This window comes from Emydura macquarii, unplaced genomic scaffold (assembly GCF_026122565.2).
Source record: "Emydura macquarii macquarii isolate MOO-44397 ecotype Brisbane River unplaced genomic scaffold, CSIRO-AGI_Emac_v2 contig_1027, whole genome shotgun sequence".
NCBI lineage: Eukaryota > Metazoa > Chordata > Testudines > Chelidae > Emydura > Emydura macquarii.
The window spans coordinates 18,845,402-18,871,434 of NW_027131164.1; the positions used below are offsets into that span (position 1 = coordinate 18,845,402).

At 39.3% G+C, this 26,033-nt stretch overlaps 1 protein-coding gene across 1 annotated transcript in view; it reads right to left on the reverse strand.

Annotated features, from left to right (window-relative positions):
- The window catches only part of SNTG2 (syntrophin gamma 2), a 429,181-nt gene that overhangs the window by 52,105 nt on the left and 351,043 nt on the right, over positions 1 to 26,033 (reverse strand). Inside the window, exons 13-14 of the mRNA XM_067544886.1 lie at positions 13,332 to 13,403; positions 6,083 to 6,292 (exon numbers count right to left, since the gene is read on the reverse strand). Coding sequence (XP_067400987.1) covers positions 6,083 to 6,292; positions 13,332 to 13,403 — 282 coding nt within the window. The remainder of the gene's footprint in view (positions 1 to 6,082; positions 6,293 to 13,331; positions 13,404 to 26,033) is intronic.

The following is a 26,033-nucleotide window of genomic DNA, read 5'->3' on the forward strand; positions in this document are numbered from 1 at the left end:
CCAATTTACATTAAGATTTCCCCCCTACATCACCGTATTTTATGTGAAAAAAGAAACTTCCCAGTAACCTTTAGTCTCAGCACTATAAGCACTTTATGGTTCTGCTATTAAAACAATAAGTTATCCTGGAGTTTAATGGAATGAATTAATTCAGCAAATAATCAGAAATATGACTGAAAGGGTTCAGAGTTATACTTTTAAGATAAGGATTCCAAGATTTGTCAAAGTTAACACACAATAAATCAGAAAGTAATTTTTCACTAACTGCCACAACTTTATTCAAAATACTTTGCTGAGAATACAATTGAAAAAATAATTGAAATATGGATGTACTTGTTGTAAAAATCAAGTTCTGAGTATTACACATAGAATATTGTTTTAATGGTTTATAATATGATAACACTGTTGATTCTTGCTGTATAATCTGTGAATTTTCTGTACTGAGCCCATGAGGGTGAGTGGTTAGGTAATTAGGATTCTGAAAGGTGCATTTCTTCAGATGAGTACATGAAAAAGTTCAGTTTGAAAGAAGGCATTTAGAAGCATGTGGCAGGTTTAAGGGCAGGAGGAATATGGAGTGACCTGGTTGGCAAAAATTGGGAAGCAGCTTTCAGGGGACTTTAGAATCAGAGGCATAAAACTGTCAGAAAGTTGTAAAAAGTTGTTTATAAAATTTGAAAGGGAAGTATGTGCACAGGCTAATGCTAAGATGTGCCCTGTAATTGCTAACCTCACATTTGCTGGTCACTGAAATGTGCAGCCCTTATTCATTGTCAGCAATATTAATATGTAAGACTAAATTTCAGACACCATTTCAGCTGCTGTTGACTGTCTTTCAGAAGAGGACCATCCCAGCGAAAAGCTTGCTAAACCTTAGCCTTAGAGGTATTTATTTTCTGAAGTAAAAGAGAGAATTGTGGAGACTAAAGTCTTGCACGTTTCTCACTTCTCCCAAGGAAATGCTGCACCCCTTGACCCAACTGGCACGAAATACTAGCTTAGGGCAAGTTTCTGTGTATATGCAAAGTTCGGGGGGGAGAGCCCGAGGGATGGGTCCCCACTGAATCTTGGGCCTTGCAGTCATGGGCCAACTGAAAGGCTTTGCTGGAGACTTCAGATTGGCTTGAGGAATGAATGGGTGAAGGATCACTATTATTCTACTATTTTTGGCTAGCAGTTTGTTGAATTCAAATGAGAGACAATTACACACAAAATGAATAATTGTACCTTCACTTAGAGATCTCCAAGATATTCCAGGATATCAGATTTTAAGACTCATAAAAAGCACTGCAGAAATTGTATCATTAAAAAAAAACCCAGCAGCAGTCATTTGAATCTTCTTTGTTATCCTCCACCTTAGTTATATGCTATCTGCTTTTCATATTACTGATAGATAGGATAATTGTGTGGTGGGTCAGAAAGATCTATCATTTCTTGAAGAATTTATGTTGAGAATACTTTATATAGTGAGCATGTGACTCAACGTCTCTCAGAAGCCCAAAGCCTGCTCTCAAGACATTTTTGAGGAAAAAAATCAATGTACACAAATGCAAAAAACCCAATATTTATTAAAATAAATGCATTAGTTTCACTCTGTTCCTAGCTCTAGCATTGGTACTACCCAGCTTTTCATTTTGTCATATCCATCTGTGAAGTCAACCATCAACTTGATGCTGAATCCTCAATATAAAACAAAGCACACATCACAGCAATGGGAAATTGTCTTTAAGAAGATTTTAGTCAGTCTTTTTCAAAAAGCAGTGGACAAATGAAGCTATCAGTATAATGTTTTATACTGCCACCTCCCAATGGGTAAGTCTTGCAGTCCTAGTCCTCCTTTAATTGGAGGTGCACTGAAGTAGACAGATGGTTTGCATTCCTCCTTTAGTAGGGGCAGTGGTAGGGGAACCTAGGACGGCGCCTCCACTGGGTTCCCACCCAGGATCCTAGGAGATTCAACTGGGTCTGGCCCCCGAAGGTGCCCTTTGAGTTTCCCTCCCTGAGTTACTTCCTGCCACTACTTTTCTTTCTCGGCTTCTGGTCCAAGATAAGAAGAAAAGAAAAAGAAAAGGAAACCAGGCATCAGTACTGACGGGGCTCAGCATATGAGTCCAGTTCTTTGAAGGAGGCTTTTTTGGTGCCATTGTCAGGACCCTTGAGGGTAGGTCAGTCTTCCCCTTCAGCCTTCCCCCTTTTGAGCTGCATTACACCCTTTTCAGCCCTTTCATCAGTTGGAGCATGCTCTGCATGGCTGGAGGGGTGGGGCTACGTGGGGTGGGGCCATCTTTTAACCCTTTCTGACCTAGTGTGTTTGTATGCCCCGCACAATATAATCATAGAATCATATAGATGGAAGGGACCTCAGGAGGTCATCTAGTCCAACCCCCTGCTCAAAGCAGGACTAACCTCACCTAAAATAATGTTAGGTCATTATAAACTTGCCTGCACCACTAGTGAATTTAAGAAATACTCACATGTTTTTATACATGAGTCTTACATGCTTACATTTTTATTAAATGAGATGTTTAGGCTAACTAAAAAAATTTAGACTGTTTCTGCCAAGGGACAAGCCGACTGTCAGCACCTCTTTGACCATAAAACCATGTTCACTACACCCAAGTGTATTTACACAAACTCTAAAATGCAGCTAAAATGCAGCTTTACTTGTGATGCTATTTTATTTTCTGCTATGATTTCAAAGTGTATATAAGCATTGCTTACTGTGATTTGATAATGTATATAAATTGTTTAGTTTTGGCGTGAGCCCCTCCAGATTATCACATCAAAAGCTATCTGGTACTTAGCTGCATGCCAGAGTGAACACAAAAGGCAAAACAATGATGCAGTATAGATTTAAAAATCTAAACTAACCAGACTCAGAGATGGCTTGAGAAAACATCTTTTCCCAAGCAACCAATCTGTCCATTTCAGAAAAATAAATACCTCTGGGTTTGTGGTTGTTTGTTCACTTGCTTGTTTAAGCAAGCTCTTCTAAAGGACTACACTCTTCTTTTGGAGTTCAGGAGCCAGATTCCTTAGCCCTGCACAGTCCCCTTTTCCCGGCCCGTTTCCCACAGCATAGCGTATGTGGATGTGCTAGAGACTTGAGGTGGTGTCTTTTGTAATAATGGAGTGTACTGTGCTCTAATAATCGCTGGCTGCATAACAACCACTATGAAACCAGCACATATTACATTAGCCATGCAAATTTGCACCAGGCGCTGGACCAGTACCCCAGCAGCTCTGGGAATTTGGAATGGGGAAGAGGGAAAGCCATTTATGTCCCTCTTCCACCAGGGGCCCCAAGAGCTGGTCCAGTGCACTTGGAGATACAGCTGTAGCTGATCAGCTTTTAATTTGCTTACTGTACATAGCAATAATATCATATTAGCAAGATTTTAGAGTTCAGAGATTATGTGAATTAAATCAATATTATGAGCCAAATTCTGTCATCAGAACACCAGTGTAACTCCCATTTAAGAGAATTGTATCCTTATATCGGAGGAAAGGATCAGACTGAAATGGATTTTGCCATTCATGTAGTGGTGACAATCTGCCAGCTCCTACTTTTGAGGTTTAGGGTTCCTCATTTAAACCAGCAGGGCTTGCTCACTACATTTTACACTGGTATAACTCTTTTGATGTTAACAGAGTCACTCCCAAGTCACACTCACGTATGTGTATGATGAGATTAAATTAAATTAAAACATTATGCATAAAAATTGATTAATTTAGTCCATCTGAATGGAAGGATAAACTTTTAGACATTTCATAACCAGTTTTTTTCAAAGAATCTCCACAGAATAATGTACTGATTTTCCATTTATTACAACCAGGGTAACTTCATTATAATACTCTTGCTGGAACATCTGTTCTCTGGGCTGTCACAACGCATGCTAGCCAGTGTGTGTGCTCATAGATAAATCAACATTTAGAAGATTATTAGATTTCCTTGTTTGTGTATTCAGTGTATTCACTATAAGATTATTAAAAAAATATAAAATTGATATCCAAGTCAGAAACTACAATTCCAGCCCTCTTATCACTAATTCAACCATCTGAATCAATATCTGGCTACAAAATAAATTGGAAAAAACTATAACTACTGGAAATCTCCAGGCTGACATGTAGCGGGTCTTTCTCTCCATGGACTTTCCACGGGCAAATTAATGCAATTTTGTAGCTAGGTATAAAAATCTCAAGAAGTATTAACTAGTGAAGATCAATTTAGATCATGTACTCTCTCAAATCATTAATGTACAAATAGGTGGCCTGGTCTCTACTTGAGCCTGTGACAAAGAGTTAACACAATAAGAATGAATATTCTGCCTAAGCCACTTAGGGTATAGAGGAATCTACCTGTATTTATCCCTCCATCTTATTTTAGAAAATTTAATAGCATTATTAGAGCCTTCCTGAGGGCCCTGATCAATAACCACAACTATCATCTAACTAACTCCAGTTCCTTGTAGCAAATGGTGGCATTGGGCTCCCAGACCTACAAAATCACAATTATGCTTTTATTATGCCACAGATCTCAAACCAGTTCCAGCATGCTATCACCCTTATATCCATGTGGGTGGAAACTGAATGTGTAGTAATGCATTGCTGCATTCCCCCTGCAAGTCTCCTCAGTTTCTCTTTTTGTTCAAGGAAAAAAAAGAAGGTGCTTATAGCGGTGGCTGGGCTATACTAGTTAAGAGGTACCAATTTCAACCCCAAGATCATGCAAAAGCACCTATCTGGGGTTACCCAGACTTGAAAATCAGGAACAAACCTATAATTTGGAAAAACTGGCTGAGCAGGGCCATCATCTGGATTTTCCAATTAGCTGGTGATGAGGGCTTTGTCCATTTTCTAACACTAAAGCAATGTTATAACCTGCCACCCTCAGCGGAGTGGCAGTACTTACAACTAAGACACTTGCTAACATATCAGTTTGGTCCAGATACCCTGAGATCCAGATACTTCCAGAGGCCCCACAACTACTAGGAACCTTGGAAATACTTCAAAAACACCCAAGCCCATGTCCACTATTTATACTTTGCTAACAAAGAGGAATCTCATTAATCTGGTGTTCTTTGTGAATGCATGGGAAAGTGAGTTATCACAGCCCTTAAAAGAATCCAAATGGCAGAGCATATTACGTAATGTTAAAAATGCTTTTGTGGTTCTCAGGCTATGCTTGATACAACACAAGGTTTTATTCAAAATGTACTGGACACCAAAGAGGTTGCATAAGATAAAGGCATTATCTTTTGATGTTAGTTTGCACTGTAATAAAGGAAAACAAACCCTGATGCATATACTATAAGATAGTCCAATAGTTAGGCATATACTATAAGATATATAAGATATTATAAGATAGTCCAATAGTTAGTCCAATAGTTAGGCAGCTCTGAAAAAAGGTGGACTCAAGAGTTAAGAGACTGCTCAGCTTCAGCAGCCAAACCTTGGCTGAAAATTATATCCTAGCTTCTTCTATAAACTGGGTTTAACTTTGCCACAAAGACTTTGGTACTTGAGGGCTGCAATGGTCACCAAGTGCATGATTTTACAAAAATGGAATTGTAGGCTTATGCCCAGTGGTATTTCGATGTGTCTGAGTTAGCAGCCAAAGAAAGAATAACTTATTGCTGCAGACAGCAATTATATGAATCTGAAGAAATTTGGACCTCATTTCTACATAAAAATGTTGAGTTGGCTTAAAGAGTGCCAGATCTCCATTGCACCTAACCTCTTCTCTTCCTTTCCCCAGTCCTGTCCTACCCTCTTGTTCCTATTCATGAGCATCTTCTCCTATTTGATATGTCTATATAGTATTGTCGGGTCTTGTTTTTATGACAAGTTGCAAAATTGCATTGTTCCATACTTCTATTGGCGATCCAGTGAAGCATGCAATATTTAGAAACATACAAAAGTTATAAGGTCATGTCTGTACTTTTCATTGCCTATTTCTTTATGAAAGTCAATTTTAAAAGTTACAAACACACACACATATATATATGTAATTGTCTAAAAGTTCTGTTATACTTATCTTAGCAATAAAATGGCTGTAGTAATGAAGTCATGTATTACTTACCCCTGTTCTTTGAACTTCCAAGAAAATTGCTCTTTGAAATGATTTTTCCCATGCCACCAGCTCACTGCCCAGATCTGCATTGAAATAATGACTCTTGCCATGTCCAACCATGACACTGAAACAATATGGCCTCTGGTCTTCAAGCTCATACTCCTGATGAATACCCAAATACAAGTTTGCTTGCAACCAGCAATCATCAGCAAGCCAGAGCTGAAAGACATTTTTGGAAGGTGATATTTCAACTAGTAATAAACAAATAATTAAGGCAGCACTGTCTTATGTCTTCAGCAAGTGACTTTGAATCAGAATGTCTGTTCTTAGTTCTGTTACTGAGTCATTGTCAGTTTAAACTGTTTTGTGCCTGAGTTTACCTATCTGTAAAATTGGTATGTTAACACTTACCTTCCTCAGTTGTAGTGTCATGAGAATCAATTAATGTTTTAAAGACTACTGCTCTGAGATCCTGTCATTCACTAGGTCATAACAGAGTAGGTCACCTCTATCTGTCATCAAATCTAATCCAGGTATTTCTATAATTTACAACACACCAACATAAGCAATGCAATCTCAGTTATTAAATACAATAAACAATAATATTTAAAAAGGAATTAATATTTGCATGTGGATATAGGTGGGGGAGAGTGGAGCAGGAGGTTGGGGAGAAAGACCTAAGACTTCCTGAAGGTGCAAGGAAGTATTTTGGAGAGGTACCATGGATACTGGAATTAGATGGGATGACACAATGTGAGGGTGGGGCAAAGCTTCAAATAAAGGCTCTGACAGAGTACTTATGACTGCCGTTGGCTTTTTCTGGAGACAGAGAATTGTGGGAGACGTTTCTCAAAGAGAGCTCCAGAATCCTAGGTAGGACTCCAAGCTGGAGAAATAGAGATACCTATTAGCAGGAATACTGGGAATAAAGATTTTTTTTTAGATATTCATGGACATCTACTTGGAAACAAACAGTATTTATACTTCCTTTTGCTTTATACATATGCATTTGGATTCATGCTTGCCTTAACAATGTGAACAAATAAACTTTTCTTTCATGTGAATATACTTTTGAATGTAAGCCATGGCTGCTTGGTGTGGCATTCTGTTCCCCTCTAGTGGTGGCTAAGCCAACTAGAGATTGATGATTCTGCTACAGCCATGGCTAAGAGAGTTAGGCTTTTCTGTTCAGGCAGGTGACCTCATGCATTAAGATCCTGAGGTCTCAGGTTAGATTCCTGCTGGTGACAAACCAGCTGGGGTGTCAACATGATACATGGTGGCCCATAGGGGGAATTGAAGTGGGAAACCTCTGAAGCACAGAATGCACTTCCCTGGCAAGGGAGAGCACAGTATACAAGGAATGCCTGCTTGGTGTGGCACTCTGCCCCACTCTAGTGGTGGCTTGGTCAACTAGAGATTCATGAGTTTGCTACACGATTGGCTAAGAGAAGGGCTCTTTCAGCTAAGGCAGCAAAAACTCCTATATCAAGCACCAAAAGACTCAGGTTCAGTTCCTGTTGCTAAGAGTTTCAGTACTGCAGATAAAAAGGATTCTTTCAAATACATGAACCCACCTGATTGACTAAATCAGATAATGAAGACTTTTGGTTGAAGCACCTAATTAAAATATTTTATTTATGAGCTTACCTTGCACATTCTTAATATATTTTTTTGTTCAAATGTCTTTATATCAGCATTCCTCTGAGCTAATAGTCAGATCTGAAAATAATCAGCTGGTATAAATCTATTAAAGTTAGTGGAGTTTTAACAGGGATAAATTTAAGATAATTATATTCTTATTTTAAGTCACATAGTTAATCTATATACCAATTGATGCAATTTATCTGTTACAGAAATTTTGTACACTTACAATTTTGAAAAAGCTTTAAAAGTAAAACAAATTTTAAAAAACCCCATACAACAACGAAAAAACCCCTACAAATGAAAGTATTTTTGGAACAGACTTAAATGAACTCTATGTTACTTAAACTATGTCTTGCAGACATTTCACTCTGATCTGAAAGATAGAAATGCTTAAAACAGAAAAATCAAATGAGTTTCTTTCATTTTGCAATTCAAGTCCAATCATCTAGTACTCAGAGGTGATATACAGTGGAACTTGCTTATAATGAATTCATTTATACCAGTACCTATGTTTACAGTGAAATGAAGGAAAATTCCTGAATCACTTAAATACATTTCAGCTGACTCACACCTATTTTATAGTGAAGCTTCACTATTTATTATATAAGATTTCTTTCCATTATAATTGGGTTTCAGTCTGCTAAACTCATGGGAATGCAGCAATTTATCATGGGCTAATGCTAGAAATGACCATATGGTGTTGCAGTGGTGCTCCAGAGCAGCCAGTGCTGTTCTGAAACTGGAGGAAGTGAAGAGATACTCTGCCATCAATCCAGGCATGGACAGGGTCCCCTTACAATGAAAATACTGCAGTTGGTTATTTTTTGATAAATATACTGAGAAAATCAAAACTAGATTAGAAGGCTATTATTAATGCCCATCTTCATCTTTTAAAATATATAAGGACTTTCTATAACTAAATCTCCAAATAGCATTTTAAACAATTTTTTTTACCAGTTTGAGATCATATTAATGTTCTTGATTTCTCGACTATTCAAAGCCTTTCTTTATTTCTATTTCTGGGGCATGGAAGATGAGAAGAGTAGACAGGTATTTGCAGTCAAAATCTCATTTGTTGTGCTGTGGCCATGGCTGGAAATAAAATAATTGTATTCCCATTGCTATTCCTTCCAAGACTACAGGTTAGGGTAGGGGAGAAGATCCAAGTTCCAGCAAGTCTTGGGCAGGGGGAAGTTCCAATATCTATTTTATTAATGTTTTTAGAGATTTTTAATTGTATTTAATTTATAATACTTGAATTCCCTCACGTGTAATGACAGCTTTCTTAGTTATGAGTAACTGCAGAATTCAGAGGGAGAGACAAATTAAAAACAGGACAGCAAGATTTGTGTTTAAAGGACACTAGTACAAATCAGGATACCTCTCTACTTGTCTCAGAGAAGTTACAATATATAAGTGAAAAAAACAACTAACTGGAATCAGACTTCAACATATAAATACACACACAAATCTAGGAGCAAACTTTAAAATATCGTAAGATAGCCTCACTATACCTAAACGTGTAAGATTTAAAGTCTGGAACTCAGGATCTTCCAGTTATAGAAACACAAATATTATGTGTCTCATGGGACACCAGGAATCGATCCTTTTCAATAGTAAAAAGCACTGCACTCCATCCTCTTCATATTTTTCTGATGGTCTAAAAGGGACAGACAGCTGCCCTTAATAGGACAGATGGGAATTTCCCGTGCATTGGAGAATCACTAGCTAACATGAAACTGCGATAAAGTTAACTATGCGATCCGCTCCTGCCAACTCCTGGAGTATCGGACATTCTAGAGGCACAGGAAGGCCTGACCAGAGCCCAGTGTGCGCCAGTGATTATGGGAGCAGAACAGCCCATGGGGCCATTCTAGCTATTGAAACAGAGTTCTGAAGCTGTTGAAACTGACTTCTAGCTGTTCCTCAGAATTGGAGATTTGGGGGAGAGGGGAAGAAGAAGAGAAGAGCTATATCCCTGTCTTCTCCTTCTGTGCCTGAGGATGTGGTCCCCTGCCTGCAGCTCTGCAGAGTCATGAAATATCGGGTGTTAAACTTCTAACTGCTGCAGGACTGAATATTGTTCATCCTGGGACTTAAGCCAGCATAATTTCTATTTTATTTTATTTTTATTTGGTGGGGGAGGGGAGGAAGGTAATTGCACATTTAGTGGGAGAGAAGAAGACATTTAGCCTAGAGAAGAGAAGGCTGAGGAGGGACATGATAACAATCTTCAAATATGTTAAGGGCTGTTATAAAGAGGACAGTGATCAATTGTTCTTCACATCCATTGAGGGTAGGACAAAGAGTAATCAGCGTAATTTGCAGCAAGAGAGATATAGGTTGGATATCAGGAAAAACTTTTTAACTATAAAGATATTTAAGCACTGGAACAGTTTCCTAGGAGATTGTGGAATCCCTGTCATTGGAGGTTTTTAACTGATTAAAAAAACACCTGTCAGGGATGGTCTAGGTTTACTTCATCCTGCCTCAGTATATGAGGATGAACTTGATGACCTCTTGAGGTCCCTTCCAGTCCCACATTTCTATGAATTTTCAGGGTGGGTTGAATTTTAATCAATGTCTATTTGATGCTGATGGTCAGTCGTAGGATTTTTAGCAATAGGAAAAGTGCAGGCAAGAGAAATGTGTGTGTTAAATTAAATAAATCACATTTAATCACGATTATCACCACCGCATAAGTGATAGGATTGTGTGAATGTAAATGTATGTAATGTATGCATACCACACATATGTACACTAACATATACACAGAAACATCCATACCCTGTAGAAAAATAAAATCTCCAAAGGCACATTTAACTTCTGGAGTTAGATGGGAGATTTAAAGTTAGACAAGCATCCTTTATACCTAGTCTTGAGAATGGCCTTTAAAAAACGATTTACTAACTTACATTCTACCTACAATTGCAGCACAACTTTGCTAGTTCCAACCAGCTTCTGAAATCTTTGAAAAATAGTCTTTCCTAACTCAGTATTTCTGTAGTACAGTCTGGGCCTTTGAGCCTGTAAAGGAGAAACTTTAATCTCTTCCAGAAACTAAGTGTTTTTCCATTTTAATTGATTTGCTCTAAATTTCCATCATTAACATTTATACTGAAGTGTCAACAGAAAGGAGGTTAAAGTGTTGCAGTTGAGCTTTTGTGTTTTAGCTAATGTATTCCCCAAGACTGACAATTAAGCATTCATGTATTAAAATATCAAGAACATTAAGACTCGACTCTTAGGTAGTTTACTTCCCACCTTTTTTCTTAATGAAAAAGAACTTGCTGTAAGGATGGATTGTCCTTGAAATTAACCTTTCCAGAATAGTAAAGGAAGGACTGAGCATCAAATCAGAAATGGTAATATTCTGATGAGAAAGAAAATGTTTTTTTTTTTAAAAGGCACCAGGAGTATCTTCATCAGCAGCCTCCAACCTTTCTAGCCTGAGGACTGAACATAATGTTCCAGAAAAGGTTAAGGAGACTGAATCAATACCTGGGGGCAGATTCTCTGCCCTATTCTGCTACCTTTGCACTATTCAGACAGTGAAAAGACAGCAAAAGCAACCCACCCTGAAGACAGTGTTGCATTAAGGCAACACAGAATCCTAGACGCACCTCCATATGGCTGTGTTCCTGCAGCCTCTGCCCAACCTCATCCCCGAACTGTAGTTCTGCTCATCACTTGGAGTGATGGTGACCAGAAACCCCTCCTCCCTTCCCAGAGTGGCTGGGGCAGCAGCATGGGGTGCTCCTATCTCCCAAACATTGCAGCAGCTCTTCCCTTTCTCTGCTGGACAGACAAAGTTGGCAATAAGGGGGTTCTCCCGTACTTACCCCAGCAGGGTCTGGGACTGCAGCACTCTTTGCCTTTGGCCACACACAGAACACTCAGTTGTGGTGGCATGAGCAGAGCCCTCAGAGCAGCGGGACTGGGAGATGTCACCCCTGCTGTGATGCATGGGGCAGTTCAAACCTCAGAGCTATTGTTCCAGGCTGTCTGTTGACTAAGGCTGTCAATGCATTTTTCTTCATAACCATGAGAGCTAGAAACTTATTTTTTTTTTAAAAATGAAAGCTGAAATTCTGGTGGAACCACGTGATTCCAGGAGCTGAGGCCCTAGGCACAGCCCCATAGTGCCTCTGCTTTAATCCATTTCTGGATGTGTGGGAGTCCCCAGTGGGCGCAGAAGCAGTGCAGCTTGCTGCTATGCCTCCCTGCCCACAGCCGCTAGTGCAGAGGATACGTCTGTGATGGAGAGGGGCATCATGGGCAGGGAGTGTATGTAAGCAAGTAAGATGCTCGTTGGTGAACCCCAGATGTCATGCAGCCTCCATGCTGCTCTAAACTGGCTTGGGACGGATAAAATGGTTGTTGGATCTCAGATTATCTTAATTTTCCCTTCTCTTAGGCTGCCCTGAGTGATTGTGTAGGGAGGAGAAGCCACCCTTTGGTAGGCACTCCCCTACACTAGGCAGATTTAGTTGAGCTCCTAATCTTATTCCTCCACCCCATGGGGACTTGCCCCAAGCAGGTAAGCAGACAATGAATCAGCAGCACATGGCCGGTGGGGGAAATGTTGAGCAGCTCCAGAGGACATGCAGGTCACTTCAAATCTACTCCACAGGCTGCAGGGGAAATGATGCCTCTGTCTACCTCCCTATATTGACTGATTCAGACACTTCCATTTAAAAACTGCAGGGCATGGCTCAGGGAACACATATTCAACATATAATCAGATACATATTCTCTTAACACAGTCACTTTGGAGGACTACATACTGGACACCATTGTTCTCTCTTTGGATAGTATAGGATAACATCTCTTTGGCTACCCAGCCATTCCTAATGCATCCAGCCCCTCATTTAACAAAAGAGGTTTAAAAGGGAAAGCATCTGAAAGGTCAATTACTGTTTTACAAAAACGTAACAATCCACACTTACTTTGCCTCGTGCAAAAATAAATAAATAAATAATATTAAAAAAGAGGAGATACCTAATGCAGGAATGAATAGTGTTGCTCTTTGTAAAATTAAGACAAACAACATTTTGAATTATAATGCCTTTATATTACTTGTAATTTAGTGCAGCACTAATAAACTAGTTTATTACTAAACTTAATTAATAAAACTAAATTTTAAGTTAATCGCTACACAAATTACACTCAAAATACAGATTCAGATTAGTTTATACAGAAGCCATTCTAAGCCACTTTTTTAAACAGAGGTACATAATTCTCTTTAAAAAAATTGACAATGAAATAGGTTTTCCCCACTAAAAAGTTATAAAATATAGGCTTAATTATGGATAGTTGTTTTATTCATTCTTGATTTGACAGAATCTTATATTGAATATTTCTTCAGACTGGAAATATTTTAGAAATTTGCTCACTACAGACGTGATCAAGCTTCCAAGTTATCAAATATTTATACAGGAAATTGTAGTAGTTACTGATTAAGACCTGGTTTTATAGCAATAGATTAACTATTTGTGGACTGGTTCCTGCTAAATCAGATAAAGCTAATGCATCATTAATATTGTTAAATGCTAGGAAACTGTAAGCTATCTTGGTTAAATGATATAGTCTGTATTCACAGAAGACCTACCTTGTGAACTTTAAATAGAACCTCACAGAGGTGATAGATTTTTTCAGCTCGTACCCAGTCTAGTGTGCTTACCTGTAATGACAAAAAACAAAACAAAAACCCACCATTAAAAGGACATATTTTTCTTTTACTGCAAGGATTCAAAACATTTAAAGAGATTTCACTAATTATTGTTCTGTTGGATGGTTTAATTAAATTTCAACCAGTTTCAATTAGTGTGTTAACCTAATATTTGATATTAAGGAAAAAGCTCCTAATAGCACCCCACTTCCATTATGCAGCATTCGCAGTATTCTTACAATTAAAATGTGTTGATTGTAATGATTTGTTGTATTCATCCTTTAGCATGAAGGAAACTCTTTAACAATCTCTGTTGTGAGGTAAATCAGCATTGTTTATTTTATTGCATGCTAAGCCCAGGAACTATCTCAGGCCCTGATTCATCAAGGTACAGGTGAATTGTGAGTAAATCTCATTAAAATTAATTAAACCAGTCAAGTTCTTATAGCCAGGCATGTACATAGTACCGTACAGAATCAAGGTCTTAATTTTCATGTTAGAAACACTCCCATAGTCCACACTTCAAGGCTATGTAGACAAGCCCTGGATAGCAGTAACATACATTGTATGGAGTTCTTTCTCTTGTGGTTTTGACCTTGTGTTCTGTTGACTCTGTACGACAGAAAAATTCGCCAACTTGCAGTGCTATTGGGTGGGGGTTTATAAGCCCCAACTCCTGGAGTCAGGTGATTACATGAGAACGTCTGCTTTCATTTTTTAAAAAGAGAGCAAGCATCTAATCCATGTAGAAGAAGGCAAAAGTGACACCCTTTAGGGCTTTTATACACAAGGTAAATAAAAAAAATCCAATTTAAAAAAAAAAAAATCATTTGATTTTTTATGGCCTATCTCCTGGCATAATTGATATTATTGTCAGAAGTGCATCACAATTGGAACTAACAAGCATCACTGTTGTCTGTCTCAAAACAGGACCCGAGAACTGAATTACACTGTTATCCCTTAAAGGAGGATTTAAGAAATATTGGAAAGGAATCTTATACTTCTGCTGTCCATATATCTGTAGGTAGAGGGACTCATCTTCTAGGGTTCTCCAACTGACACTTTTCACAATTTAAATATTAATTAAAAATAACTTCTGTACAATGCAATGGAAGTACGCTGCTTACATATTCATTCTGTATCAGTTTTAGCAGCAGTTCTTTAAGAACAATAAAGCTCAAAGAAAATTACTTAATATTTAATTGTCAATTTGAAATCTAGTGTAATTAGTTTTTCACAAGATGAATTAAAAGTAATTTCTGGAATTACATCTGTCCCTGAGTCCCTCTATAAAATGCACATTGTTTTAGAATCACACTTTCTTAATTTTAAAACAATTTAAATTTCTTGTTTTACCTGTACCAATATTGACTTTTAGCTTTGCCTTTACTACAGTTAAAAGCCAGCAATAACACAGAACCAGATGTGACTATAAATTACTATCCAAGCTGATTGTGGAAGGTAATATTATACAGTCAGAATCTAATCTCAGTGAGCCAAATACTGCAGGTGCTTGCTCGGTCCTTATTTACAGGGAAATCTTTGTCTTTGATGGGAAGTTAGGGTTGAATAAAGAGCGACTAAAGACTACAGGATTTGGCCCAGTATAATTGCCTTCATTTGGGGACTTTCATACTTCTCACAGAATAAATCTCTAAACTATAAACTACTGATTGACTCATTATTTGGTACTGAGTTACTGAAAGGAAAATAATCTTCACCTGAAAACTCAGAGCAAGGAGAATCCTTAGTTCTTTTTAGTGGTCAGAGGAAAAAAATAAGAAGGAGCATCTACTTATGGATTTAAGTGGATTTGCACTTATTTCCCCAGGCTTCTACCTAGCAGCTGACTAGAGACAGTTGCATTTGCCCAGGTCTTTTGCTTTCGTTCTTAAGATGAAACAGTTATGAAAAAGCATCATGTCACAGAACAAAAGTTATGCACACAACATTAGGGGGACTACACCTCCAATACTGTATTATAGCCTAATCCTAATCCACACCTGTAGCAAGGCGCTGTGGCCTTCCTCGGAGCCTGGGCCCGAGGAAGGGTCGCGATGCCCCTGCTGGACAGAACAAGGCCCTGCAGGCCAAACAACCCGGGAGAAAAAGGGCGGAGCCAGGACAGGAAGGGCAGTATAAAAGGCCAGCCTAGCAGCTCAGTCAGGGGGAATCTGCTGCTGCAGGCAGACATGTCTTCACAGAGACTGTGGTCTAGGCCTGACCCAGGCCCTGCGGCTGTCTGGAGCAACTGCCTCACCGACTGGAGCCTCCAAAGCCTGCCCAGATTGCCGGGCCCAAGTGGCTGGAGAGGGCCGCCGGGCCTGAGTGACTGGAGAGTGTAGCTGGGAGCAGTTACCCGAGCCTGCTGGGTGGGAGAAACCCCCTGAGGCCGTCAGTGACCTGGAGGAGCTGCCTGATGTAAGAGACCCACAGGAGCGAATGGAGCCTGGTGAACCGGAGGAACCCCTGGGATCCTGTGACCTGGAAGAGCTGCCCTCCACTGATGACCTTGAGGAGTTTCTGGACCGGCCACCTGTCAATGGTGAGGGACTCGCAGGATGCCCACTTGCCATCTATCCCAGTGGCAGACTCCCAACCCGGAGGAAGACACCTGGAAGCAGGTACCCAGGGAGTAGGTGGGAGGAAGTGGCCCAGGGACAGCTGACTAGCAAATGGCTGAGGCAAAGCGAAACTCTGTCAGCGTGTTGCAACTGGGCCCCCGCTTTTGCCACTGATAGGGCCCTGGGATGGGATGCAGTGGAGTCGGATGAGCCTGCGTCCCCCTCCCCCTTTCCCTAACCCTCCTGGGAGTGCTTGGCTTCCTCTGAGCGCCGAAGGAGGCCGAGCTTTACCAGCCCCATCTGCCAATAAGGCTGGGGGCTTTAGACTATTTTTCCTGTCCTGACCAGCTTGAGGGCTGGGGGCCACTGACTACTGCACCAGCCCTGCCCGGCTTGAGGGCCGGGGGCTGTAAATGACTTTACCTGCCCTGCCCAGTCTGAGGGCCGGGAGCAACAGATTACTTGCTAGCCCTGCCTGTGGGAAGGCCGGCGGTGGTGGACTCCTTACCAGCCCTGCCCTACGTAGGCCAGGTGGCTACAGACTGCCAAAGAAGCCCACCCCTCCAGAGCCAGGGCCAAAGACTAGTAAGATGTGAGCTTATCCCCCTAGACCAAGGTGCTGTGGCCTCCTGCGGAGCCTGGGCCTGAGGAAGGGTCGTGACGCCTCTGGCTGGACTGTGCCACCAGCCTACAGTACCCCACAGAAATCAATGGAAATAGTCATTAACCTCCATGACCTTTTGGATCAGGTTCTGGAAACCTTCATTAGCAGAAAAATATTGACAAATTGGAGTGTATTCAGAAAAAATATCCAAACTGATTAGGATGCTCCTGGGACAGATTTAGGAGGCAAGAATAAGTGGTTGTAATATGTTATACAGAAGCTTTACTAATGTGACAACTAAGCGGAAGCACTGTAGCAATAAGAAATTGTATAAAGGATATAGACGCACAGGATGAATTCTTGACCCCATGGATGTCAATGGTGTAATATCCCATTGACTTCAGGGGGTGGGCATTTTGTTGAAAGGAGGGGTAGAATTAGTTAGCATTTCACCACACGTAATGGGATGAAATTAAAAGATAAAAAAATAGCTTTTCATCAAGTAACATGTCTGTGGTGAGATAGTTGTGGTAAAGAAGAAGTAGAAGCCCCAAGACTTGGGAGATTTAAACCTAGACCAGTGTGTGTCTCACTCTCTCTCTCTCTCTCTCTCTCTCTCACACACACACACTCTCACACACTACAATAGGGAACTGTCCTGCACTATCAGGGAGATGGAGTAAAACTAATAACTAACTTCTAGGATTCAGACACAGGATTCAGATGTCTGTTAAGGTACTCATGGTCAAGTCTGTGGCCTAAAATGAAGTGTCACTTTCATCTCAAGGTATCATTTTGTTTCCTGCATATAATTATAATTAGTAATATTTAGCACTAAATAATACTTTTCATATTGAAATCACTGCCTGTACTAATTAAATTATGCATATTTTTTCTTCCTTTTAATCTCTTTGCAAAGTGGAACACAGATAAATTACAGTATATTGGTTTTTAATTGTTTCTATTACTTCCACAATAGTGTTGAATTTATATTTCAATTAAAGGAAATATGAATAAAATAGACCAGTTAAGCAGTCAGTCTTACAGAAACTTCAGTGCTACTTTCTTAATCATATTGAAAAGGTATTACATAATTATGGGGCTGCCACGGTAGCTCCAAAATTAAGGTTGCATTAAGAATTACACTTGAAACAGGGATGAAACGGTGATCTCTCGCTCTTCCTCTCTAAATAAATAAATTAAAAAGAACTGTGTTTACTTGCCAATTGCACAGCACTTATTCTGAGTACAGAGTATTGTAAACTTTTTACATTTTTACTATGAACATAGCAGCATCTAACTTATTTTGTGTCAGTAACTTTTAATGAAGAATGAGTCAAACAAGATTTTTTTGCAGGTCAAGCCACCTAAGGGAGAGCTGACAGCGGAAGCAGTCTTTATCAGAAGGACTGCCATACAAACTCTGACAGGTATGTGATTTATCTAGGGCTTCACCAGATGAGTTATAAGTAAAGAACTATTCCCAGAGTTTGTCTCCTAGATCTTGGGAAGTTCTCAGAAGAGAATCTGTTCTCCTGTAGAAGTCCTAAAGTTTGCAGAAGAATAACCCTCCTGTGAACCTCTTAAGGTGTTCACGAGAGTAATCCTGACTTAGCCTTCCTGGAGTGGATAGAAAGACCTTTTCTCCATTGATCGACAAACTAATGCCTCCCCAACTCTCACCATTGCTGCCTCTTTTATACTGCCCCCATCTAAGTTCAGCTTGTAAACTATAAACACATTTTTTGTCTGTATTTTGCAAGTATGGCAGTTTAGATGAGTTGTTTACAATAAAAAAAAAAAACTTTTCTGGGGCAACAACATAGATTATACCTCTAGGGCATCCCCTTGGGATAAGGTTGGACACCTTTCTCATCCCAGACATCCCTCTCTGGCTGTAGGTGTTGCTGTAGTACAGATTTGGACTGCAGCCAGGAGACCACACCCTACAAGTTTTAGGAAGGCAGCTCCAAAACAAAGGAAAAGGCAAAAAAAATCCTGCCGCCCACAAAATAGTTCATGCTCACCCCAGTGTTCTTGACATGGCAAAATGTCTCTGTCAAGGCCGGGGGGGGGGGGGGGGGGGGGGGGAGGAACGGTTCCTAGTATCCAGTGCATGTGTAAGGCCCAGACTGAGAGTACTGAACTCTAATGAAATGCAAAGCAAAGATGATCCCACTACCTATCCAGAAGGTCCAGGTGGCAGAGACTTTTCAACAGCTTTCTGGGTAACCAGACCCTGGTCTATCGGATTGGGAACTCTATTCTCCAGCTTGGTTTCCCTCTAATTGCCAACCCCACTGGACTTGGATCCTCCCTTTTTAGGAATTGCCCCTCTGCAAGTGCAACAGGTCTTACAGGTGCACTGGGCTGGTGCTGATTGTGCCTAGAGGAGCTTTTTAACCCCTTCCTGACTGGGGTGGGAAATTGACCACGGGTAGTGATAATGGGACAGTAGATGAGGGACAGAAGGTGTCTGCCCAAGACTTAAAGTAGGTGATGTCTGAAGGTCCTGGGAGAGACAGGTCGACCAGTAATACTGGAGAAACAGGGGGGATGGGGAAACAGTCATACTTGCTCAGTTTAAAACTTCAAACTCATGACAGAGAAATGTAACTGATGCTCTAGCTTCTTTCCCCAGTGCTGAAGCTCTTTTGGTCTGCCATGTTCCCACAGCTTTTCATGAAAAGTTTGGAGTAGCATACAGAGGAAGTTGGAGTGTTGGTTCAAGATGTCTGCTCTGGGAATGCAAAATTTTATATAGAGAAGATATGATTATTTGGCTGCTCTGCAGCACTACTGTCTAGCTAGCTTCTCTCTGTAGTCCTGAGCCTTCAGCCTCCATATTTACATGCATCTTTTTTACCCAGTTACATTAAAAAAACCTAGGACATAGTATAAAAACCTTTTTTACCGTAGAGTTAAGGTAGCTCAAGAGTATGTCCTCACAATGCAAACAATCAAAAGCAAGGAAATCACAAGTTAATTCACATCCAGTTCAAAACCAATCTGCAAGTATTAGCTCTCTGCCACAACCTGACAACATATTAATACTGTTTCCAACAAAACCTCTATCAGTTCAACAATTTTATCAATTTCCAGGCAAACGTACAAAACTGAAAATCACAGTGCAAAGAGTTTGGGGGATTATGTGGGTTTATATAATATAAACCAAGTTCTCCCATGTGTTACAACAGCACAAATCCACAGACATCAATACTTTTTATTTTCAGTGGACTTGCATCAGTGGAAATGAGAGGGGAAAATTTGGCTCACAGTGTTAATAGTTGTAAATTAGTGTGCTGGTTACTTTACCTTACTTAATTCTCTTTGAACACAAGATTCCCCCCACTTTTGACACTTCAGACTTCCTTTTGTAAACTAGAAATCAATGATCAGCTTCTTATATGTAAGCTTTCGGACTGAGCACATTACAGCACAACTATAAATTCCCACGGTTATCCTTGAAAAAGGCCCCCGTGGAGCTGAAATGTTGGCCGTTTCCTGAATCCACACCACTGAATGAAAGACATAAAAGTAATTTTCAGATTTCTAAAGTTATTTCTATTATAATACTGGCAACTTGATATTCCTGGACCTCAGCATCATTCTCTACACAGGTGAGCTACTGGTTACCATTAAATATAGAGGCTGAAATCCTGGCTGCATTAAAGTCTGTTGCTATTTTGTCACTAGCTTCAATTTCACCCTCTATTATGGATGAATTCTGGAAGACTTCATGAGGTCACAATTGTTGCAATATTTGTAGATGATGAACAGCATGTTTATTTTTCTGGTTGCATTTTTATCTTTCAGACTACTCTTTTTGCCTTTTAAATCTATAATTTTCTTTCAACATAGACAAACAGAATGTGTGTTTACATTAAGAATGTTTAGCTTCCTATTTTGTTTGCTCAGTGCTCATATGCCTTTCTGTCACAGTAAATGGTTTCAACAGATTACACCTTACAGATGGGTTGTGCTTGCTGCAATTCATTACCATTTATATCATATTGTACTATGCAAAAAGGGAACCTTGAAGGTGAAACTAATACAAAGGTCTTAAAGGTAGTGCTACTATCTGATAAATATAAAGATTAATACAAAATTGCTAGAGGATTAAATATTATTCAGATAATTTTTAGCTTCACTAGGCTCCATTTTCAAAACAAAAGCAATCTATCATCTTTCAAATATTCTATTGTATTATTAGATTTTTCTAAACAATCCATCATTAATAAACTGCTCATTGGATTAAGATGCATAAGTGAAAGGAAAATCATTATATACTTTAATAAGAAGTAACATTGGCAGCTACTATAAATCAATAATATTATGTGGCAAAACTCATGCCAAAATAGATGACAAGCACTACTGATGGTGCATGGATGGAAAAGCCTGGCCCCAAGGCTACCTTCCAGTAATGAAAATACAGCCGTGTTAATCAGATTTCAGATACCTTTTCAGGACATTAAATTATTATAGTAAATTTCCTAGTTATGGCAAGCTACCTAGACTAAAACATTTTGATTTTAATCATAAAATTCAAAGGGTTTCAGTCTGGCCTCCATTTGTGTTCAGGCACCTTTGTGTTTACAGATGGCTAAGTATGCTCTTTATAAACTCATTTAGATGACTGATTTTGTCTCCTCTGTGGGCAAGTGTTCGGCTTTGCATATGTAAATACTATGACATGCTCGTACAAGAGAGAGAACCTAGCAGGAACAGGTGATGGTGCTTGAAACAGGCAAAAGAAAGGAATGCATGAACAAATGCAAGGCACTTTCTGAAAATGTGGTTCTGAGGGTCAAACAAATGCAAGTTCATGAGATTTTACCAGCATAAGAAAAGCCCAATAATATTTGCAGTATTAGGAACAAAGAGAGAAGATGCGTGTTGGAAAATCTATCATGATGATCACTCAGCCTTTGTTTATACTCCAGGGATTAGAATCCCTAAGGTCTGTACTTGATGATCTATTGCGTATAACTTGTTATCTGGTGATACCGTTGTAAGCAAGTCTTCTTATTCTAGATATTGAGTTTTATGTCTAAACCTGTACATTTTTTGAAAAATGTTATGTTGACCATGAAGGGACAATATTTGATAACACACATATTGACATTACCATGGCAACACCATAGCACCTCTGGATGAATAATAAACAAATCAAGTACAAGTAGACTGATCAAAGCTTTCAGCTATTTAAAGGTTTTGCTGTGTAGGTATCATACTAATCAAGGAATAGTGTTTTTCTTTTCCATGGATTTTTTCCTGAAGTCTGGACACAGTTCCTGAAATTTAGATAAGGCCTTAGCTTTAGCATGTTTAATCCATCTAAATAGACAGTGTAGATACTTAACTCAGTACCTATAATTCAACTTTCATAAACATGCTGATTTTCATACACAAAAATTCCTGACATATACTTGCCAAGATGATGATCTAAGCATCATTTGCAGAAATTATTTCAGCAGAGAGTAGCTCCACAATGTGTCTCCTTTCAATTGCTAAATGCCACTAGACCTGAATCTTTATGATGTATTTCCTTTGAGTTTTGCCCACGGCTAATGTGTATATGGGTTCTTTTCATGAAAAGATGCCAGCTATGTTCAAATCCAAATCTGAACGATCTCCATTTACACAATGGACTAGAAGAAAAGTAAAAACTGCAGTGTACATTCCTTATATAAATTGCTGTGAACAGGATCCTCAAGATTGAATATAACCATTTTAGCTAACAGCCCATCTAATTTGTATATTTAAATCCAAATACACACTACAACATAATTTTAATCATCAAGTACTTCCCCTGCTGATGTTCTCGTGGTGCTGTACAGCATAACAGCAACATGATTAAAATAGAACATAATAACTACCCCCGTAAAATTCATGCAAACCAATCAGAATAATACATTTGTTTGTGGTACAGTTCACTGTTGGAGTTATCTTAATGTACACCTAGGATTTTCACTTTATAGAGGGCATAAACAATATGAATAATAGTTAACAGTAAACCTTATTAGAATATATTTAGAAAAATGTTAGAGTTCATCCCAAGTTTCAAAGTGGGGATCCAGAATTGGAGTGCCACAGAGTTATACATTTTTGGAGGCCATTATACTTGTAAAGGCCAGCTGTGAAATTTGGATCTGGATCCAGGTTGAAATTCTCAACATAGCCTGAGGCCAGCCCAATGGATGGGTGGTAGAGCGACAGTTTCACAGAACATGGCTTTTGTAACATGAATAAATAATGAAAAAGCTGCTTATTGAGCTTTAGAATTTACCTATTTAGTCATTTCTACAGTATCTGAACATGAGCATGAACATGACATTAATACAAGGTGCCATGGTAGTTATCTTGTTTACTTTTTCACAAGGAGCAATACTGCTACATACTATCTGCAGAAACATGGTAGTGAAGTAGATACATTAAGATAATATGGGGAAAATACTACAGAATATTTATTCTCATTTGTCTGATATCAGCAGAGAGCTGAATTTTGATAAATTAACTAGTTTATCCTCAATTTGTATCACTGAGATGAATAGTTTTAACTATATCAAAGACTCCCCTTCAACAATAGGTCTGAAAGCCATAATTAAGATTCATAAAAGACTCATTTATTAGTTTTATGTTTTCTTTTTGCTTTATTTTTGTCTTTTACCGGCAACAAGTACAATAGGGTTAATTGGTTTAAATATTAGTCCCTGAGCAGAGTTAGTTTTGTGTTTACTTGCATTCAAGAGATGAGGATTTAATTTTAAATTGAATCCTTCACATCTAGATGTTATTAACTCCAGATTAAGCAAAAGATTGGTACGTGGCCATTTTTGACCCCTGATGGTACTAATGTAATAGGATCATTTGGTCTGGAGCTGTAGTATAGTGCAAGAGGGACTGTGTTATTGATTGCTACTGTCAAAGGTTCATAAATCATACTTTCTATCTCTCACTTTACTGTAATCCAATAACGATGTTTCACATTTAAAGACCTTGGATTTGCTTCTATTTCAACTGAAAGTAATGGGAGTTATACTGTTGACTTCAGAAAGGGGAAAAATAGGCAGTTTATTTTCAGTTGTTTTTAAATTTTCCTTTCTGTTCTTTACATTTTTTTTCTGAGAGCAACATCTCTATTGTATAAAATGGAAGAAAAAGAAGAATAGGAAGGCTATGATGTGATATGATATGGATTGTTTTTAGATTTTTAAAACTCTCTCACTTGGGGTGAGATTATTGTTGTGTGTGTTTCTGGTGTGCTTGCTGCTTGACTGAAGTATATTGTGTGTTCTGTTTGTTTGGGAGACTGTGTACTGATCCTAGCAGCCTGCTAGGTAAGGCTGAGAGCTTCTTCAGGTGGCTTTGATCTCCAAGCCCTTTAGCACCCATCAACCCTTAACTAGGGGCAGGACTAGTCAGGGAGAATCAGGGTTTAAAAAGCCCACTTCTAGGTGACCAGAGGAGCTAGCAAACGGGGGAGTTTTACAAGGGGTTTTAGAGGGGGAAATGAGAGAGTGGGGGGAGGGGTAGAGACACTTCATTAACATCCTCTAAACTAAAGACAATAACCTACCCTAATAAAAAGCAAATAGCTACAAGAGTAAAAAGAGAATGAAGGTAGAACTCCAGAACAGAGTGTGGGCTATTCAGTTAATAGCACTGAATGCAATATGTACAATAATCTGCCCTAAGGGCATGTGGCATATGTGTGCATTCGGTGCAAGGAGCTTTTGGTCCTCTGAGACCGCATATGGGTTTTGGAGACTCAGGTAGCTGAACTGGAGGAGCTCAGGGAGACAGAGAGGTACATAGATGAGACTTTCTAGGGCACAGTAGAATGGTCCTATCCCCAGTATGACAGCCTCTGTACTGTTGAGGAGGATGAAAGTCTCAGGGAAGGAGGACATCAAACTGGAGCGAAGAGAAACGATCCCATAGTTGGGATCCTCCTTCCAGATGTCCTTCTCTCACTGAGGATACCTCTCTGGGAGAGGGAACTCCAGTTATTAGGAAAAGACAGGTAATAGTAATGACTCAATCATTAGAAACATAATTAGCTGGGTTTGTGATGACCAGGAGAACCGCATGATGACTTGCTCGCTAGGTGCGAAGGTTGCAGATCTCTTGAGACACCTAGACAGACTTATGTACAGGGTTGTGGAGGAGCCAGTGGTTGTGGTACATGTAGATACCAGTGAAATAGGGAAGGATAGGAGAGAAGTCCTGGAGGCCAAATTTAGGTTGCTAGGTAAGAGACTGAAGTCATCATAGCATTCTCAGAAATTCTTCCAGTTCCACGTGCAGGGCCAGTTAGATAGGCAGAATGGCAGAGTTTCAATGCATGGATGAGATGATGGTGTAGGGAGGAGGGGTTTAGATTGATTAGAAACCGGGGAAACTTTTGGGAAAGAGGGCATCCATACAGGAAGGATGGGCTCCACCTAAACCAAAATGGAACTGGGTAGCTGGCATATAAAATTAAAAGGATCATAGAGCAGTCTTTAAACTAAGGGTTGAGGGAAAGCCAACAGGTGTGGAGAAGCACGTAATTTGGACAAAGACATCATTTAATGGAGATTCTCTATATCCTAGTGAGGAGGAGAGGATGGAAGAGGATAAAATACGCGTAAGATTTAATGAGAATCAGTCAAATGAAAAAGCGTTCCACTCAATTGCATCACATAATGGCAGACAGCTGAAAATTGAGAATTTTTTGAAGTGCTCATATACAAATGCTAGAAGTCTAAATACTCAGATGAGTGAACTTGAGTGCCTCATATTACATGAGGATATTGATATATAGGCATCACAGACACTTGGTGAATGAGGATAATCAATGGGAAACAGTAATTCCAGGGTAGAAAATATATCAGAAGAACAGAATAGGTCGTACTGGTGGGGGAGTGGCACTATGTGTGAAAGAAAGCATAGAGTCAAATTAAATATAAATCTTAAATGAACCAAACTATGTCATAGAATCTTTATGGATAGTAATTCCATGCTTGAATAATAAGAATCTAGCAGTAGGGATATACTACCAACCACCTCACCAGGATGGTAACAGTGACTGTGAAATGCACAAGGAGACTAGAGAGGCTATAAATATAATATAAAAAAAAACCTTAATAATAATAATAATGGGGCATTTCAACTATCCCCAACTTGACTGGGTACATGTCACGCCAGGATAAGATGTAGAGATAAAGTTTCTTGACACCTTAAATGACTGCTGTTTGCAGCAGCTAGTCCTGAAACCCACAAAAGGAGAGGCAATTCTTGATTTAGTCCTATGTGGAGCACAGGGGTGAATATAGCTGAACCGCTTGGCAATAATGACCATAAAATAATAAAATTTCACATGTCTGTGGATGGGGGGAACCACGGTAGCATTTAATTTCAGAAAGGGGAAGTATACAAAAATGAGGAAGTTAAACAAAAATTAAAAGGTACACTGTCAAAAGTCGAATC